General features: G+C 41.3%; 2 protein-coding genes across 13 annotated transcripts in view; both read left to right on the top strand.

Annotated features, from left to right (window-relative positions):
- LOC115135341 (LIM domain-binding protein 1-like) overlaps window positions 1-6,932 on the top strand; it is a 56,960-nt gene extending 50,028 nt beyond the window's left edge. For 8 of the 12 annotated variants that reach the window (XM_029669946.2, XM_065023394.1, XM_065023393.1 and 5 more), the window contains 2 exons: window positions 1,934-2,070; window positions 3,275-6,932. In XM_029669946.2, coding sequence (XP_029525806.1) covers window positions 1,934-2,070; window positions 3,275-3,499 — 362 coding nt within the window. In that variant the 3' untranslated portion in view covers window positions 3,500-6,932. The remainder of the gene's footprint in view (window positions 1-1,933; window positions 2,071-3,274) is intronic. The other 4 variants (XR_010464865.1, XM_029669949.2, XM_029669952.2 and 1 more) reach the window with 4 other exon arrangements.
- A 5,273-nt stretch (window positions 6,933-12,205) lies between these two features.
- Window positions 12,206-19,549, top strand: part of LOC115135342 (prominin-1-A-like) — a 35,109-nt gene continuing 27,765 nt past the window's right edge. Inside the window, exon 1 of the mRNA XM_029669954.2 lies at window positions 12,206-12,445. The gene's annotated coding sequence lies outside the window, so the exon portion shown is untranslated. The remainder of the gene's footprint in view (window positions 12,446-19,549) is intronic.

The raw sequence follows: 19,549 nt of genomic DNA on the forward strand, positions 1-19,549 counted from the left end.
ATCGGGCCATATAAAGCCAAGATATCGTTATATGTAGACTGTGTGATAAACAAAAAAAAACAGCGATTTCACAACGTAACGTCATTTTTTAAAATTCAAAAAGTAGACAATAAACTTTCACAAAACACTTCGAAATACGTTTGTAATGCTACTTTAGGTATTAGTAAACGTTAATAAGCGATAAAAATCATCAGGAGGCGATGTAAAAATCATTAGCTGTCGTCTTGGAAAAAATTTCACGAGAGAGCTCTTCCAAATGATCTGGGCGGAGACTGGAGGTAAGTGGTTCCCCTGATTCGGTTCAACCAAGAATCAAAGATGATTCAATTCACAAGACTCTAGACAACATGGGGATGCTGTGGGAGTTGAATCCTCGGTCTTATCTAATTCGGCTCACTGTGAACAATTGCTGGAAGTGGCGCAAGGATATTTATTTCCATTTTCTGTGATCAGGTTTTCCTGCGCTTTCCGATGTAACGCACGTTATGTTATAGCCACAGTCGTGATTTAACCAGTTTTAAAAACGTCCGAGTGTTTTCTATCCACACATTCTAACCATATGAACGTACTATATTCCTGGCATGAGTAGCAGGGCGCTGAAATGTTGCGCGATTTTTAACAAAATGTTCAAAAAAGTAGAGGGTAGGAGCAACTAGTTAATCGGTCAACCTCTAGTTAAAACTGTAACTTAAAGCGGGTACAACTTCAGTGTTCACAGTGAACACGTTCCAATTGCACCGAATTTTGCACTCAGCAGACTTTAAATTTGCTCAGCGCCCCAAAAAAATACAGAGAACTTTTGCTTTTCAGCCAAGGGAGTGGGCTCACTCACAATTTTGCCTAAAGACCACAGCCATGAATAAAGAATGGTACCAACACATCCTCCGAGAGCAACTTCTCCCAACCATCCAGGAACAGTTTGGTGACGAACAATGCCTTTTCCAGCATGATGGAGCACCTTGCCATAAGGCAAAAGTGATAACGAATTGGCTCGGGGAACAAAACATCAATATTTTGGGTCCATGGCCAGGAAACTCCACAGACCTTAATCCCATTGAGAACTTGTGGTCAATCCTCGAGGTGGGTGGACAAACAAAAACACACAAATTCTGACAAACTCCAAGAATTGATTATGCAAGAATGGGCTGCCATCAGTCAGGATGTGGCCCAGAAGTTAATTGACAGCATGCAAGGGCGGATTACAGAGGTCTTGAAAAAGAAGGGTCACCACTGCAAATATTGACTCTTTGCATCAACTTCATGTAATTGTCAAAAGCCTTTGACACTTTTGAAATGCTTGTAATTATACTTCAGTATTCCATAGTAACATCTGACAAAAATGTCTAAAGACACTGAAGCAGCAAACTTTGTGAAAATGTATATTTGTGTCATTCTCAAACCTTTTGTCCACGACTGTACAAATAGAAAACTAGAGTCAAAGGAAATTAACATTTGTTTTCAAGAGACAATAAAAAAACGTTTTACTTGCCTGTTTGGGCAGCCACAAATGACATTCCACCAAATAGTTTTACAATGTTTTTTAAAATTTCTGGTTAAAGATCGAGCTTTGACGACCGTTCGAGTTCTCGATTACTCATGCCCATCCCTAATGTTGGGTAAACCACACAACCTTACTTGAGAATTGAACCCTTTAGCTTGGTGCACAGATTAATTGGATTAGATCTCACACACACGGCATATGTTTAACTAGCCTTGTGGGGACCTAACATTTATTTCCATTCAATCTTATTTTCCCCCACCCTAATTGTAAGCTAAAAAATAGCCTTGGGGAATGTCCCAATAAGGGCAAATTTTCCTTATTTTTCTATCCTTGTGGGGACTTTTGGGATTCCGGTACCCACGAAGATGGTAATACAAGCCACACACTCACACGCTGCAGATCTGTTACACTTCTCCTCCTATTTCTTTCCAGCTGAGCCAGCCAGACAAGCGCCCAACAAGCGGAGGAAAAGGAAGATGTCTGGCGGAAGCAACATGAGTGCTGGTGGAGGAAACAACAGCAAGAAGAAGAGTCCTGCAAACAACTTTCCTCTCTCCACACAGGTACCTGTAAGCATCCCATCTTTACATATTGTTTTTGTTTGTTTTTAATTTAACCTTTTATTTAACTAGGCAAGTCAGTTTAAGAACAAATTCTTATTTACAATGACGGCCTACACTGGCCAAACCCGGACAACGCTGGGCCAATTGTGCACCGCCTTCATTGGACTCCCAATCACAACCTTTGGGGGGGGCAGGTAACGTAGGGGTAGACATTTCTGGTCAGATGGGAGTGATAGGACAGGTGAGAAAGGAATAGGGTGGGTATGGGGGCAGGAAATATGGGGCTGGTATGAGAAGGATATGAGTTTAAGACAGGTTTGTAGTCGATAGGAGAAGGCAGGATATGGGGTGGCCTTTTGGGTTTAGGATCAGATTGGGGAAATAGGCTATGGGGAATGGTGGAAGTGTATTAGGTTTATGATGCCAATGACTCCCTGTCTGACGTCCAGTGCTGGGCAGTCCCTGGTCCTCTGGCCTACGGGTCACACACATACAGGAGGTAGACATTACCACTGGTCCTGGATCAGATACTATATCAACCCTCTAAGTGTTAGTTAGGAGTGGAGATGCACCAATCTGATTCTATGTCTGTGGTTAGGGGTAACTTCTACTTGGAGCAGGTGAGGCAATCTGCTTTATTGTCCTACAAACTTAGGCACAGCGGTAGTAGCTGGTTTTATCAAAACATAGAATTCACAGACAGCTTAGGTGCTATTGGTTGGTTAAGTGAGCCAATGAGACCCGAGGTGGAATGAAAAACCCCATGATGCAGCACTCGAGGATCAGGGCTGCCCACCGCTGACCAATGGGGGAAGGGCAATACTACCCAAATCCTTGGAACAGAGGCTGGCATTGGGCCTGCTGTAGATGGTGTTGAATATTTGGGCTGTATGCCTGAAACCCAGAGCTATGTCTGGTTGTGAGTGGGGTGAGCATTGATGGACACACACTGAAACATGAGTTATCCTTATTTTCATAGGTACTGAAAGGCGTCATTTTAAAATGTCCATATCATTTTAGGCCTTCAAGGACCTAAAGTTACGTAAAATATTAATCATAAGTTTCATCTAGCCTAAAATCCACCATTACATGTAACCACGGTAGTCCCAGCCCCATCCATCCCATTTTCGAAGTCCTTTGGGATCGTCCATGCTCGGTTCTCCCCCGTGGTTATGGGGATAATGTTCCGGCCCTTGCTGTCCCTCTCTAGGACGTGATGATGGTGGGCGAGCCCACACTGATGGGAGGGGAGTTCGGAGACGAAGATGAACGTCTGATCACGCGGCTGGAGAACGGCCAGTTCGACACGGCCAACGGAGCGGGGGGCCTGGAGGATGAGGACAGTTTTGGTAGCTCGCCTGCTCTGGGGGGTGCACACTCCCCCTGGAACAACAAGACGCCCAGCAGCCAGGACAGCAAGAATGACGCACAGTAGAGCCACAACCATAAACCCTAACTCACCACCCAGATACGCTACTCATCTACCTGCAAAATGAATCCCACTCACGCTCTCTCTCGCACATGCTCAGTGGTGCTCAACCCCGGCCCTCTTCCCCTTGCTCATCAGTGCTAGGCCTGACTCTGTTCTGTTTGTGTGTGTGAGGGAGGGAGCCTGTGCTTACTGGTCAGAGTGTTTGAGTCATAGCTGGGTTCGGCCGTCTATGATCAGTGCTAGCCATGTTGGCCATTTTGCTGGCGGACATATTGGCGGGTTCTTGTTCCAACCTCGGGTCTCTGGGTGTGTTGCCTTGACAGCGTACCTCTATTTCTGTTGTGCTCACCTCACAGGGAAGGAATACTTAGTTTTATTTATTATCTCTTAGATTTTAGCAGAGTAAAACGTATTGTGTGCACTACAGCATAAATCCAACGTTCAGTTTTTAAAAACTAAATTATTTGTTTTGTAGGACCTGGTTGGAACAAAAACCTGTACACTGCCGGAGCTTGAGGACCGGAGTTGAGAACCGCTACGCTAAACCTAAAACACACAACACAACACGCATGCAACACATGCATACATACACACACACACACAACTCGCTCGCACGCACACACACGCAGACACTCTGAGGTACTGGAGAGAGGTCCTACTTCCCCACCTGGACCAGAGCACCAGGCCATACAGAAGTGGGTTTTAATTTTCTATGTTTTTAGTTTGATTTAAATTTTTTATTTTTATATCAATTTCTAAAAATGAAACCGATGAGCAAACAAATAAATGAAACAAAAATGCACCCCAGAATATTCTTTACTGTTTTCCACTATCGTCAATCTATATTTCTTATGAATTGATGGTGTATTTTGTTCTTTTTATTATGGCTTATATAAAGAAATTGTAAAGCATCAGAAACCTGTGACTGGAGAGGAGAATCTACGGTATGTAACTGTATAAATATTACTGTTAGATCATTTGTATTATTGTCATTAAGATACTACATCTATGTAATATTGAATTGTCTATGCCTGATACAGTATGTTGCCTGTCAGTGTCAGACATGGCAATGACATTATAACGAATCCCAGTGATTCGCATCTGAAGGGAAAAGCCACCTCTTTTAATGTCCAAGCCTGCCCCTTAAATGGCACCATATTCCTTGTGAACTACTTTTGACAATGACCCATAGGGCTATGGTCAAAAGTGGTGCACTATATAGAGCAGTGGTTCTCAACTGGTTTGTCCTGGGGACCTAATTTGAACCAGGTCTGTCGCGGCCCAGTATTTGCATTGTGTTGTTTGTTGTTGCCAAAATGCATACTATTTTCAATGCTATATTGATAGTAAATGTATCAATTATATGACAAGGGAACTGCAGTCCCACCTAAATGTTTCAATTTTGCCCCTATTCTTGAAGAATGTTAAACTCACTTGTTTGAGATGACAAAATCAACCCAATCTGCTAAATAGTGCTGCTAATAACTCTATACTGAAAATACTGTGGTTTTAAGACAAATAGTTGAGATGAAATTAAATATAGGTTAATTATAATTGTTTGTTGTTTAACTTCAGACTTGAGGATGTATTTTATTTTTTAACTCAGACACTCATTCGACCCATTCAAAACCTCACGAGACCCACCAGTTGAGAATCGCTGATTTAGAGGATAGAGGGTGCCTGTTGAGATCCATCCTAACTCCCTGTCTACTTATCTGCTCAGTACCTCATGTCCACACCTCAGACAGTACAGACACGTATTTTCTCTCTCCGATATGTTACGAAAACTTTTGAAGACAATTTTGGCACGGCATTGTAAGATATAAGAAAACAACACATTTTGTATTGGCTTGCGTTTCCCAATAATTTGTAATCACTATTTTTGAAAGCTACAAACCAAGAAGCTACTTTGCAAGATCCTTTTAAATATTGATCCCGAATATGCTAGTTGTTTGTATTAAGAATAATTTTGTGCGCTTTTTCCTCTTATGTTTTTGTGTCTTTGTGCTTGTATATTTAAGGTAGTTTCTGTATAATTGTTATTCTACGTATCCTTCCTTAGATCAACACCCTATGGCATCTCTCCAATGTAAAGATACATTTTTTTTTCTCCATTTAAAAAAAAAAACTGTTTGGAAATTACATTCAAGGGTACAACCACCATTCACGAGAGCTGACTATGAATTTTTGTTCTACATACAATTTATTTATTTTGATGCCAATAGCTAGGTTTCCATCCACTTTGCGACGGATTTTCATGCGAATATTCTAAAATCTGCATAAAACTATATGCGCATTTTCCTACCAGCGATGTTTCCATCAAACTGACTTTTTGCTCATAAAAGGCTTTGCGCGATGACGTAGTAGACAAAAACTAACTTTTGCAGTTAATTCCCATGTATTCAAGTTCAATTGGTTTCCATTACATTTTCAACTCTACTAATGGTTTTGTCACAAACATTGTTGCGTTTATATAGCAAATGTGCACGCTCTAGTTTTGACACGTGCACTCTAGCCAACAGCTCACAGATAGTGCGGGTAGGCTACCTACATAAGATGATTATGGATAAGAGCGATTTTTATTATTTTATTGGTTAAACTGCAGCCAAATATCTATCATTTCACCAGAATAAGACTCAATATTTAATGGAAAGGAGCATCAAGTTCATCACTTTGCACATTCACCACCCTATGAAGTTCATTTATTTAATCTGAAGCCTACTTTAAACTGCATGGTTTCCCGAGTTGTAGTGGGAGAACCATATACCATATCATCGCGTGACTCCCAAGTTTACTAAAATATTATGGTTATTATATCAATATTTGCGCATTACGGTGTTTCACCCCCATTGCACAATTCATTTTAGAGACACAAAAAGATGCCACCATAAAATTGTACCAGCATTTCCTGTTTCCATCAGCCCTGTCAATAATTTTATGCGTCAGGTAATTCATCTGCATGAAATGGTTGGATGGAAACCTGGTTAATGAGTTTGCAAGTTCATGTACAATATCTATGCCTTTGCCCCCAATGTCATTTTGTAGGCTTTTCTGGCTGTCATCTCAACTATACCTCACATTTTCAATAAATGACCCCAATATCACGATCAACAGTCAGATGTCTGAAAAGACTAGAGAATTACATTATTTTCACATGCTTTTCCATACGTTCCTCATAGGTAACTTGACATGATTTCCAGTCAAGTCAATAGGAAGAAATCACCATAGGGGGAAAAAAGATTATAGAAAAAGGACTACTTAAAAAAAAAAAGTAAAATCCATCAGGACCTAAGTTGAACGAGTAATGCATTTCTCGCTCTCTATATATTAATCTTTAACGCTGCATTGTTGAAAGACCTGTAAGTAAGCATTTCACTGTAAGCCTACACCTGTTGTTTAGGAAGCATGTGACAAATAAAATTTGATTTGACAGTGATGAATGATTCCTCTGATTTCTCTGTACATAACTTGGTGTAGATGCTTAGTTTCACCACCAGGGGTCTCCAGAGCTTTAGCAGCCCACAAGAATGCAGGATCAACCCTCTCTTTCCTAACTCCCAAACGGTCTCTAAATCCATTCAGACATCACCAGGCTTAACTGTATAATGTTTTCAACTTTCCAGTCATGTTCCCTTCAGCAGGCTGAGTAGAAACTGGCACGTCTCAAATCACACCCAATACAGGGCACTATCACGTTTGGCGCTGCTCAAAAGTAGTAGCGTCTGAGTGGTGTGATGTACCCATACATGTCCCTGTTAGCGCATCATAGGCGTGGTTTGATATACGGTTTATATGATATTTTGCCGAGTTTCTGCCATTTATTCATGTAACGGTATCAATAAAGACACTTTCAATTGAGCGCAGTTGACTGATGTTCTTCACTTGCTATGTCTGTTCTCAGCACAGAGGCAAATCCGTTTAAGTCAACTTTTTTTTGCATTGATGTTCATGGGAGACAGTGAAAATGTGACTTAAGTGGAAGTTAGGTTTTGCCCTAGAGTCAGCGGGTGGGTAAATAAGTGTTTTAGTAGCCTCAGGCCTTCGAAGATATAGAGACAGACTGACTTTTGGCAAATTATCCTTCATGTTAGCACGGAAAGCCCAAGACTAGAATGTAATTACCAAAAATGTTATTTCCGTTCTAAAATATCACGTCTGGTTATAAGAAGACCGTTGATATATTTTGGCAGATGTGATGTGGGAGATGATAATGACTGACATTTCCTCACCGGGGTGCCACTTTGGTTTTTAAGTGGGGGGGTCTTCCCCAAGCATTTAAATATATATATATATATACACATATATATTCGTCTAAAGCTCATTTCCTGCATTTTTACACAGTCTCTATTTAGAACAAAAAGTACGCAAAAATGCCCACAGTCATCAGGCTGGGTAAGAGATTTAATATGTTTAAGACTGATTTACTAGACTGAAAAGGTAATTCAATAATACATATTGTGTTGCACCTTTTTAACCAATAGCCAAACAAATGAACAACTCTTTAAAAAAACGAAGACTTTTTATTATTTTTATTAAGACATAATATATCAAATTTCAGCCAGACCGACCAGCCAGCCCGAACCGACTGCACGCCAGAGCCCCACTAGTGTAGTCAATAACTCAGATGATCTAACATATTTAATATACTGCAAAATTCACCTGAGCTCTGTAGACTGGTCTTCCCTGGCTGTCTGATCCTGTTAACATGATGAGCATAGTGTTGCGTACTGACTGCACGAGGTGGCTGTATTCCCACAGGATGCCAGGTCCTGAAAGATCATTGCGCGCGAATGGCATTTTTCATGCTGCCGGTCAATACAGACGAATTCAGGATGACATTTTTGTTGTCCCACAGATTATTTGGAAACGATCCTCTTTCTGCTTTGTATGAGTTAGCCTACCAATTGTATTAGAAGCAGACCTTTTTCAAATTGTACACACACACACATAATTCGCTGCTTCAACTTCAGTAGCCTACTTCTCCTAGTTGGGCGTGAGAGTCCAAGTGGGCTTAGTATGTGTGGTCTCATTGAAATAGAGTTGGCAGCAAATTCAGAGAAGCACGTCGCAGTTAACCTGAATATGAAATTAACTTAAATATGATTAGACTAGTTTTGACCCCCCTGTCCCCAGTGAAAGTTACGTCCCTGTGTTCTCATTCCCACGAATGAGTGATGAGGATGGGGTGTGAGTTTTGGCAGATGCTCTCCTGTGCCAAGTGTATGCTTTAGATTATGGTGAAATTGACTGCATAGCATAAATGTGCTATGTGTATATAAATGTGATAAGTGATCAAATTAAGTTAGTTGTGAAAGACATTTTCTAGAGAACGTTTGCATGTTTTTCTTCTCTGACAAAAACAAAAGCTGATTCAAAGGTGTGGCAGATATAAAAACTATACTCAGTGAAAGGTGGCGATCGAGGAGGGAAGGACTCTTCCGTTCGCTTACTAAGAAATTGACACTCTCCTCGACCACTTATCGGTTTCCGAGTCTCGAGGAGAGAGGACAGAGGACGGTCTTTTGGCCCAAACTAGAGAACCCCAGGCCTGTATGTTTTTGAGGCTGAAGGGTCATCGGTCACAGTCAGCAGTGGCTGGTGGGAGATGGGGGCAAGTTTGGTTAAGGGATCTGTGTATCAGCGTGTCCTGTCATCTACTCCTCTCACCTCCTCTGACTCATACAGAAGCACCCTACAACTAGGGTCACATATCTTCAGGTAAGGATGCTCTAAATGACACTAAACAACACTATCATAATGTTCAAACAAAACTTTCATGTTCTATTTTAAAACAGTGTTTTATTGTTTTAGTTCAATAAAGGTTACATTAAAAAACAAATGCACTGGTCCATGTTGCAAAGTGCCTCTCAGAGCTACTGGTTATATGGCCACTATAAAATCAATATTATATTCCAGTAGAGGCATGTTTTTTTGACAATGAAGGCTTTTATATGTGATATCGACATTTGATATAATATGACCTTTTTGATTGACTTTTTCCATAATGCACATTAAACCAAGTGATGGAAGAGGGGGTTAGGCGAGGCCTGGGTTGTGTTCATTAGAGCACGTAAAAGAAAATGAGCAGTTCTTATTGGTCAAGTCCAGGTAGTCCCTCCCTGTTTCAGTCCATTTTCTTCTGTTTGGTACCTAATGACCATGACCCTTTTTGTTTTGACACTGACTGCCTCTGTGATGATGATGGGAGGAGATGAGCGATGGGTGTGTCCCAAATGGCACCCTATTCCCTATATACTGCACTACTTTTGACCAGAGCCCCAAGGTCCTGGTCAAAAGTAGTGCACCAAATAGGGAGTAGAGTGCCATTTGGGACTTGACCATGGACTCTGTGGGTTAATGTTTACCTCCGCTTCACTCCTGAGTCCTGTTCTGCTTCCTGAGGGAGAGAGATGGGAACATTGGCCAGCGTAGGGTCGATGGACGTGTTGTTCTGCAGATATTAAAATACACATAAAGGATGACCTTGTACAGCTGATGAAACTAAAACTATAAGAGGGGGGAAATGTTTCGTAGTGCCCTCTTCCAAACTGTCTTGGTGTGTTTGAACCATGATAGTTTGTTGGTGATGTGGACACCAAGGATCTTAAAACTCTCGACCCGCCCCACTACAGCCCTGTCGATGTGAATGGGGACACTTTCGGCCGTCCTTTTCCTGTAGTCCACAATCATCTCCTTTGTCTTGATCACGTTGAGGGAGAGGTTGTTATCCTGGCACCACACTGCCAGGTCTCTGATGAGCTGTAGTCAATGAACAGCATTCTCATAAAGGTGTTCCTTTTATCCAGTTGGGAATGAGCAGTGTGGAGTGCGATTGAGATTGCTTCATCTGTGGATCTGTTGGGGGCGGTATGCAAATTGTAGTGGGTCTAGGGTTTCCGGGATGATGGTGTTGATGTGAGTCATGACCAGCCTTTCAAAGCACTACATGGCTACCGACGTGAGTGCTGCGGGGCGGTAGTCATTTAGGCAGGTTAACTTCGCTTTCTTGGGCACAGGGACTATGGCGTTCTGCTTGAAACATATAGGTAATACAGTCAGGGACAGGTTGAAAAGGTCAGTGAAGATACTTGCCAATTGGTTTGCGTATGCTCCGAGTACACTTCCTGGTAATCCGTCTTGCCCCGCGGCCTTGTGAATGTTGGCCTGTTCATATCGGCTACGGAGAGCGTGATCACACCGTCGTCCTGAACAGCTGGTGCTCTCATGCATGCTTCAGTGTTACTTGCCTCAAAGGGAGCATAAAGGGCAGAAAGCTCATCTGGTATGTTCACTGGGCAGCTTTCGACTGGCTTTCCCTTTTGTGTGATATTGATATATTTTTTTTTGCATTGGGCCTTTAACATTTATTTTTAAATGTAACCTTTATTTAAATAGGCAAGTCAATTAAGAACAAAATCTTATGTACAATGACGCCATACCGGGGAACAGTGGGTTAACTGCCTTGTTCAGAACGACACATTTTTACCATGTCAGCTTGGGGATTCGATACATCAACTTTTTGGTTACTGGCACAATGCTCTAACCACTAGGCTACTTGCCGCCTAACATTCATGTTTATGATAAGAGGGAATCTTTTGTGTAATATTCCCCCCTAGGATATCCCATACAGTACTATTTTCAGCACAGGGCAGTGTACATTGTAATCTCTGGTGACAGACTGTTAAAACAAACAAGTAAGTTACAGCCATATGAGTAACCAAATCGTGTAGCTGGCCAGCAGGCATGTGGGATTTGGTTCTGGGTTCTCAATATTATACATTCCTACTCCATCTCCTCACATAACAATAGTCTTGTCATTTAAAGGTTATCACTGAAATGACTGAGTATATTGTTTGTTAATATTTACAAGACAAATGAATGACCTTCAAAGGTAACTCACATAGTTTTTAATGTACTATTTTAATCGAACTTCCTGAAACCCGGCCCTCATTTCCTCTGCATTTACCTGCCTATGTTCCGCTAGTCACTACCTGCATATTTGGGCTGTGTTGTTACACGTATAAGCACCTTAACACTGGTGATGTGAATTTGTGGTGGTATTTCATCAGAGAACATATCTATTCCAAACCCTTTGTCTTATTTTTTAGCCTGTTGAGTGAATGGGTAACACTTTATAATAAGTATCATGAAAAAACATATTTTTTCTGCTCCAAGAGAAGGATCTGAAGTTCGGACAGCTGCTTTCTTAGCATAAAATAAAAATAAGAAGGGAGTTTCCCTTAACTCCATGCTTTTGACAGAATTCTGGACATGTTTTAGATAACTACTTATTTAAAGTAGGCCTTTAAGCATTACGCACAAGTCATACGCCTTTATAACATTTACAATAATTGATGAAGCATGTATAAGCATTTATAATGGCATATTTATGGTGTTACAAATGAAGGTATACATATTGTGTGGCTTTGTGTGACCCATCCCTTTATTAGACACATCTTCAGGAAATCAAGTTACAATGATAAACACGCTTCGAGTGATACATTATACTTTTTACTTAAGCACATTACACCACTGCTGCTAAGCGACCACCCCCTCCTCAAAGTATTTGTTTTGCTCCCACCCTCCCCCCACCTTCCCACTTCTCTCTCTCTCTCTCTCTCTCTCTCGCTCTTGTCCAGTTAAAACCCTTCCTTTCTCCCTCCTCCAATCCCTCCCTCCTCCAATCCCTTCCCTCCCTCTATTCTCAGTGCCAGTATTTCACAGGCAGGCAGGGAGAGAGGCAGTCAACTTGACCTTCACCAGAGCAGTTGTCGACCCTATCAGATTGATCAAGGAAGGGACTAATACATACTCCCTCACACATACTAACACACTAGTGGGGAGACCAGGGCAGAGACCAGACACGCACACTCACTCACCTGGACTATATTCTTTACGCTCCAGCTCTACTGGTTCACCTCTTTCCTGACTCGACTGAAGGAACAACAGGTAAAGTCCTGTTTTTGGTCCCTTCCTCTCTCCGATGTCACTATCCTCTCTAGTCTCCAACACACTCTACTTTCTTTCTTCTTCTTTCCTGTCCTCTCACTCTCCAGTTATCTGTCTCCTCTTCTCATCAAAACACCCCCAGAGCCTCATACAGGGACAGGGAAAGTAGGCTAACAGCTCTGCAGTTCGCTCCCAGAGATACTGAGGTAAACACCCAGAGGCAATAGCAGTAGTTAAGGTTGTTGAGGTAGCTGTACAAGTCTGCTGTTGTAATTAATAAAGCCACTTTTCTATAGAAGAGCTATGGGGTAGTTATATACAGCTGAAGCAGCGGTAGTTGGAGAGCGTTGGACTCCAGGACTGGTTGACTGTGTGTTCTGTGTTCCAATAGGACTGTGTGTGTAGTGTACAAAGGAGCCTATCATCCTGCTCTCTCTCTCTCTGCTCTACTCTCAACAGAACTCTGTTTACACTGTGGGAAGTGAGTGAGAGCTTTTCAGTCTGTACTTTCTTTTATTCTTTATTTCTTACTCTCTCTCCCTACCTATGTTCTCTCTCCATCTATTTTCTCTCTCTTTCCGTTGTCCTAGTACTGTGTAATCAAGTGACAATGCCAGAAAAGCCGGTGTTTGGAAGATGTATGGGCACGGGTGTTGTTAGGCCCGACTCTATTCCTCCAAACACTGACTCCAAGGTCATTGTCAACGGTTACCGACATATTCAAATAATGATTGACATGTGTATATACTATTTCATCCTTCCACAAGATATAGTCCCGACACAAATCTAGGGTTGCTACCCAAGCCGGCTGGTCGTTTGTTCTATCAGTTCGGTTGTCAGAGAGACGACGACCCGGTCGTTCAGTCTTTTTGTTCTGTATCTATGGAACAAAAACACCCAGTCCATACTGGCTGGCAATGTTATTATCCCTTGCTTGCTAGCTAGCAAACTATGGATAACTTACAGTCATGTCAAACAGCTAGAATAACAACAGTAGCTGCATTTGTTTAAGCTGTTTTCTAGTGAAATTTATTTGAATACTTCCATAACATGCCATTCACCTGGCATAGAAACTGTGCTCTCTCGTCAGGACACTGTTGTTCAGAGGAGCTAGCCAACAACACAGCTAACACAATCACTTCAAACTGAAGCTGGAAAAACTGCAAACTAGCTGCACTTCATTTCTTTGAGCTTTTTTTCAATTTACATTTCTTTGTATATATATCCATAAAAATGATGCCAGCTGATTCATGTTTTCGACTGGCTGAGAAATGCGTCCTGCCTGTCTGTCACGTTCATTACTATGGGACAGCTGGAGATCGAATTGGAATATTGAACCAATGTCTGATAGACAGACAGCAATATACTCCACTGTTGACAGCTAAATATTAGTCTGAAAGAAATGTGAGAAAATGTCTAGATGCTCTTAATAGTGGAGATTAAGTTTATACATTTCCCGACTGGGCTGATGAGACAGTGGATTGCGCAGTCAGATGGAACAGAGTAAATGGGTATTTTAACGTTATAGATTTAGCCGGTGGTAACTTATGGCATAGACACCGGCTCGAATGCGGTTTTAACCAATCGGCATTCAGGAAAAGACCCACCCATTGTATAAATACATATAATGTACTGAAACTTGTTGGACAAACAATGACATTGCAATACTGTGTTTGAGCTCATGCAAAACCAGTAAAAGCGTTTCTCTTTACTTTACAAACAGAATACCGGTATGTTCAGTCACACAATCTTAGTAAGCAGGACCAAGGTCAAGTTTTTTTAATGTCACATGCACAAATACAGTGAAACGCCTTTCTTGCAAACTCAAAACACAACAATGCAATAATCAATAACAACGTAAAAAAAAACTACTATAACTACTATAAAAAAAACACGAGAAATAAGAAGAAATATGTAAGTAAATAAGCATACTATATACAGGGTCCGTTCCAATACCGTATTTACAATGTGCAGGGATACTGTAATGATGGAGGTAGATATGAATAGGGGTAAGGTGACTAGGCAACAGGGTATAGTATAAACAGAGTAGCAGCAGCTTGTATGTGAGTGGCTATGCGGGCGTGTAGAGTCAGTATAAATGTATGTTCAGAGTGTGTGTAGAGCTCTGTGAGTGTGCATAGAGACAGAGCAAAAAAAATATATATAAGGTCAATGAAGATACAAGGTGAACTCCGTTAATCCGTGTAGCTATTTTGTTAGCTATTTATCAGTTTTATTGCTTGGAGATAGAAGCCGTTCAATAGCCTGGTAGTTGATGCACTGGTACCGCTTGCAGTGCGGAAGTAGAGAGAATAGTCTGTGGCTTGGGTGGTTGGAGTCAATCAATTTTCCGGGCCTTCCTTTTACACCGCCTGATACAGAGGTCCTGGATTGCTGGCAGCTCGGCCCAAGTGATGTACTGGGCTGTCCGCACCACCCTCTGTCGTGCCATGTAATCGAGGGCGGTGCTATTGCCATACAAGGCAGTGATGCTCTCAATGGTGCAGCTGTAGAACCTTTTGAGGCTTTGAGGGCCCATGCAAAACTCTTTCAACCTCCTGAGGGCGGAAGAGGCTCTGTCTCGCCTTCTTCACAACTTTGCGTGTGTTTGGACCATTTAAAGTCTTTAGTGATTTGGACACCGAGGAACTTCTCAACCTGCTCTACTGCAGCCCCGTTGATGTGGATGGGGGCGTGCTTGCCCCCATCCACATGTCACATGTGAAATGCCTTTCTTGCAAACTAAAAATCCAATAATCAATAACAATGTACAGTTGACGTCGGAAGTTTACATACACCTTAGCCAAATACATTTAAACTTAGTTTTTCACAATTCCTGACATTTGATCCTAGTAAAAATCCCGTCTTAGGTCAGTTAGGATCACCACTTTATTTTAAGAATGTGAAATGTCAGAATAATAGTAGAGAGAATTATTTATTGCATATTTAATTTATTACATCACATTCCCAGTGGGTCAGAAGTTTACATACACTCAATTATTTGGTAGAATTGACTTTAAATAGTTTAACTTGGGTCAAATGTTTCGGGTAGCCTTCCACAAGCTTCACACAATAAGTTGGGTGAATTTTGGCCCATTCCCTCTGGCAGAGCTGGTGTAACTGAGTCAGGGTTGTAGGCCTCCTTGCTCTCACATGCTTTTTCAATTCTGCCAACAAATTTTCTATAGAATTGAGTTCAGGGCTTTGTGATGGCCACTCCAATAGGGCTTTGTGATGGCCACTCCAATACCTTGCCTTTGTTGTCCTTAAGCCATTCTGCCACAACTTTGGAAGTATGCTTGGGGTCAATGTCCATTTGGAAGACCCATTTGCGACCAAGCTTTTACTTCCTGACTGATGTCTTGAGATGTTACTTCAATATATCCACATAATTGTACTGCCTCATGATGCCATCTATTTTGTGAAGTGCACCAGTCCCTCCTGCAGCAAAGCACCCCACAACATGATGCTGCCAAGGTTGGGATGGTGTTCTTCAGCTTGCAAGCCTCCCCCTTTCTCCTCCAAACATAATGATGGTCATTATGGCAAAATAGTTATATTTTTGTTTCATCAGACCAGAGGACATTTCTCCAAAAAGTATGATCTTTGTCCCCATGTGCAGTTGCAAACCATAGGCTTTTCTATGGCGGTTTTCTAGAAGTGGCTTCTTCCTTGCTGAGCGGCCTTCCAGGTTATGTCGATATAGGACTCGTTTTTACTGTGGATATAGATACTTTTGTACTTGTTTCCTCCAGCATTTTCTCAATGTCCTTTACTGCTGTCCTGGGATTGATTTGCACTTTTCTCACCAAAGTACGTTCATCTCTAGGAGACAGAACGCGTCTCCTTCCTGAGCGGTATCACGGCTGCGTGGTCCCATGGTGTTTATACTTGCGTACTATTGTTTGTACAGAGGAACGTGGTACCGTCAGGCATTTGGAAATTGCCCCCAAGGAGGAACCAGACTTGTGGAGATCTACATTTCTTTTTCTTCTGAGATCTTGGCTGATTTAAAAAAAAATTCTAATGATGTCAAGCAAAGAGGCACTGAGTTTGAAGGTAGGCCTTGAAATACATCCACAGGTACACCTCCAATTGACTCATTATGTCAATTAGCCTAACAGAAGCTTCTAAAGCCATGACATAATTTTCTGGAATTTTCCAAGCTGTTTAAAGGCACATTCAACTTAGTGTATGTACACTTCTGACTCACTGGAATTGTGATACAGTGAATTAAAAGTGAAATAATCTGTCTAAACAATTATTGGAAAAATGACTTGCGTCATGCACAAAGTAATGTCCTAACTGACTTGCTAAAACTATAGTTTGTTAACAAGACATTTGTGGAGTCGTTCAAAAACAAGTTTTAATGACTCCAACCTGTCATGTCTGCGCCTGCTCTTCTCTTCCCCTGGCGCTTGAGGTCACCAGGTTGGCATCCATCACACACACCTGCCTTCCGTCTTCACACGCATCAGCGAAATTGGGCTCACCTGGACTCACTTACCATCTGTGTTTTTTCCTCCCTTATATTTGTCAGTTCCCCAGCTCTGTTCCCCGCTGCCTCATTGTATTGTTTTTGTCTTTTTTATACATTTGCTGACGCTGTTCCTGTCTCGTTCACTTCGATGCATCTGCTTCTTTTTCGAGCATATCAAAATGCTAATCAATAAATAGTTCCAGATTATCTATTATCCAGAATGTTTGTTTCGTAGTTATCAGATAATCCTCAATTTTTTAAATGAATTCACGGGACAAGCTGTGCCTACCACGCTGCCGCATACCATGTCATCACCCTATACGGCCCTGTTTGTAACCTCAGGTTGCACTGTGGAACATCCAGATGCTCTTTTGCGAACTTCAGATGTGCAGCAAAGTCTTTTGTTTTGACAGCAGTGGCTTCTTTTGTGGTGTCCTCCCATGAACACCATTCTTGTTTAGTGTTTTACGGATCGATGACTCGTCAACAGAGATGTTAGCATGTTCCAGAGATGTCTGTAAGTCTTTAGCTGACCCTCTAGGATTCTTCTTATTGAGCCTTCTGCGCTGTGCTCTTGCAGTCATCTTTGCAGGACGGCCACTCCTAGGGAGAGTAGCAACAGTGCTGAACTTTCTCCATTTATAGACAATTTGTCTTAGTGGACTGATGAACATCAATACTTTTAGAGATACTTGGAGGGGACAATGGTTTTGAATGCTAAACTGTAGTCAATGAACAGCATTCTCTCATAGGTATTCTAGGTGGGTGACGGCAGTGTGGAGAGCAATTGAGATTGCATCATCTATGGATCTGTTGGGGCAGTCTTTGATTCTCTACGAACATTACCAATTTTCTGACTCAGAATAGTGTGTTGTGTGTGTGGTTTTGCATGATGGAATTTGTAATGTTTTTGGTGATCTGTCTCAGGGTTTTATGTGTATCATCTTTATTGATTTAGGAAGAGGATGTGGAATTGCAAGATTCAAGTAATGTATTGTGTGTTGGTGGTTAATTGGTCAAAACTCAGGTCTTTAAAGACTTTGATAACCTTATCAGTGGTAGCTCAGTTGGTAGAGCATGGCGTGGTTTCGATTCCCGGGACCACCCGTAAGTTAAATGTATGCACGCGTTACTGTAAATGCATCTGGGTCGTTCTTGAATTGTGGTGTCATTTGGTAATGAAAATGTGTAATTAATTATTTACAAATCTAGGTACATCTTCCTATTCTAAATAAACGAATATGGCAGTGTAGCTCTTTCCACTCACAGCCACTGTCATCCCATATAGGCGTTGAAAATGGGAGATTTTGTCATTGATAAACTACTACATTTGAACGCAGTTGGCTGTACAGTAACATGCTATACGTGATGTCAGAGCTCAGGTTCTCCACCACAGCGCTTCATTAGTTTTGACTAATAGCCGTTAACATGAACACAACAAGAAGATGCCCTCTTCCCTCCCGCTAATTGGGCTACCTTTGCACATTTGTTGTTGTCCGAGTCAGGGAAATGCTCTAAACCGAGAGAAGCCTGTGTTCTGAAAGATGAGCCGTTGAGGATTTAAATAAATACCACTTTGTTGTCATGCAAGCAAACCACACACCCACGAGTCCAAATTTGCATTCCACATTTCATATTTGAAAACATGTCTTGCTATATTTGATCCACATATACAAGGAGGACATGCGTTATAACCTGGGTTGTCCTGAAAATAACGAGCCTATGTTTGTAGTATGGTGAAGAAAACTTGTCTCGGAACACTCAATTGAATGCACTCAAAACTCCATTCTATGCGCACCAAAATTACAATATGTTTGTCTGAAGTGCCTTTTGAAAGCCTAACACTGCAAGATCGTATTCTATAATTTAGCTAGCCATGTTGGCATTAGAATAAACTTTCAAATGATGCCCACCTGACCCAGATTGTGATTTATATTGGAAGGTTTTGGGATTGCGTAAACAACAACAGTAATTGTGTGACGTGGGGACGCAGGGCTGTTTTCCAAACAAAAAACTTGCTACAGTTCCTCAATGTTAAAGCTAGGAGAGATAAAAATAAATAAATAGCACTTTATAGTTAAAGGCTCTTTCCTTTTGTCATAAAAGTACATTTAAATGACTTAACTGTGCACAGTTTGGAAAGGTGTTAGAGACAACAGTTAAACCTCTCATTCAAACCATTGTAATCGTTTTTTTTTTTTTAGCTTGCAATTTCTCCAACATTCCAATGAATAATATTATGTTACTGAATGTTTCCAGAGTATTTTCAGTTATCATTATTGACAAATGCTGTGAAAATGACAATAAATGTAAAATGCACATAAAATCATAGTGTAATGTTTGGATTCAGTCTTGTCAGGTGAACTGTTGTGTCCTCACCTTTAGTTGGACAATTTCCCCATAATCTTCAAAGTGTTCTCTTTCATTTGCTACCATGGTTATGCATATGCTTTTTAGAGTTCTTCTTTTAAAAGAACATTTCAATTTGGCCCTATTCATATGCTCTAGACAAATTTTCACGAGTGTAAGGGGTTAATGACTTTGAATAATTTTGACCATTATGATAATATTGTGCCACCAGTAGGAGAAGTAAAACCAATGATGGTAACACCAATGATGGTAAC

The sequence above is a fragment of the Oncorhynchus nerka genome, linkage group LG10 (genome assembly GCF_034236695.1).
Source record: "Oncorhynchus nerka isolate Pitt River linkage group LG10, Oner_Uvic_2.0, whole genome shotgun sequence".
NCBI lineage: Eukaryota > Metazoa > Chordata > Actinopteri > Salmoniformes > Salmonidae > Oncorhynchus > Oncorhynchus nerka.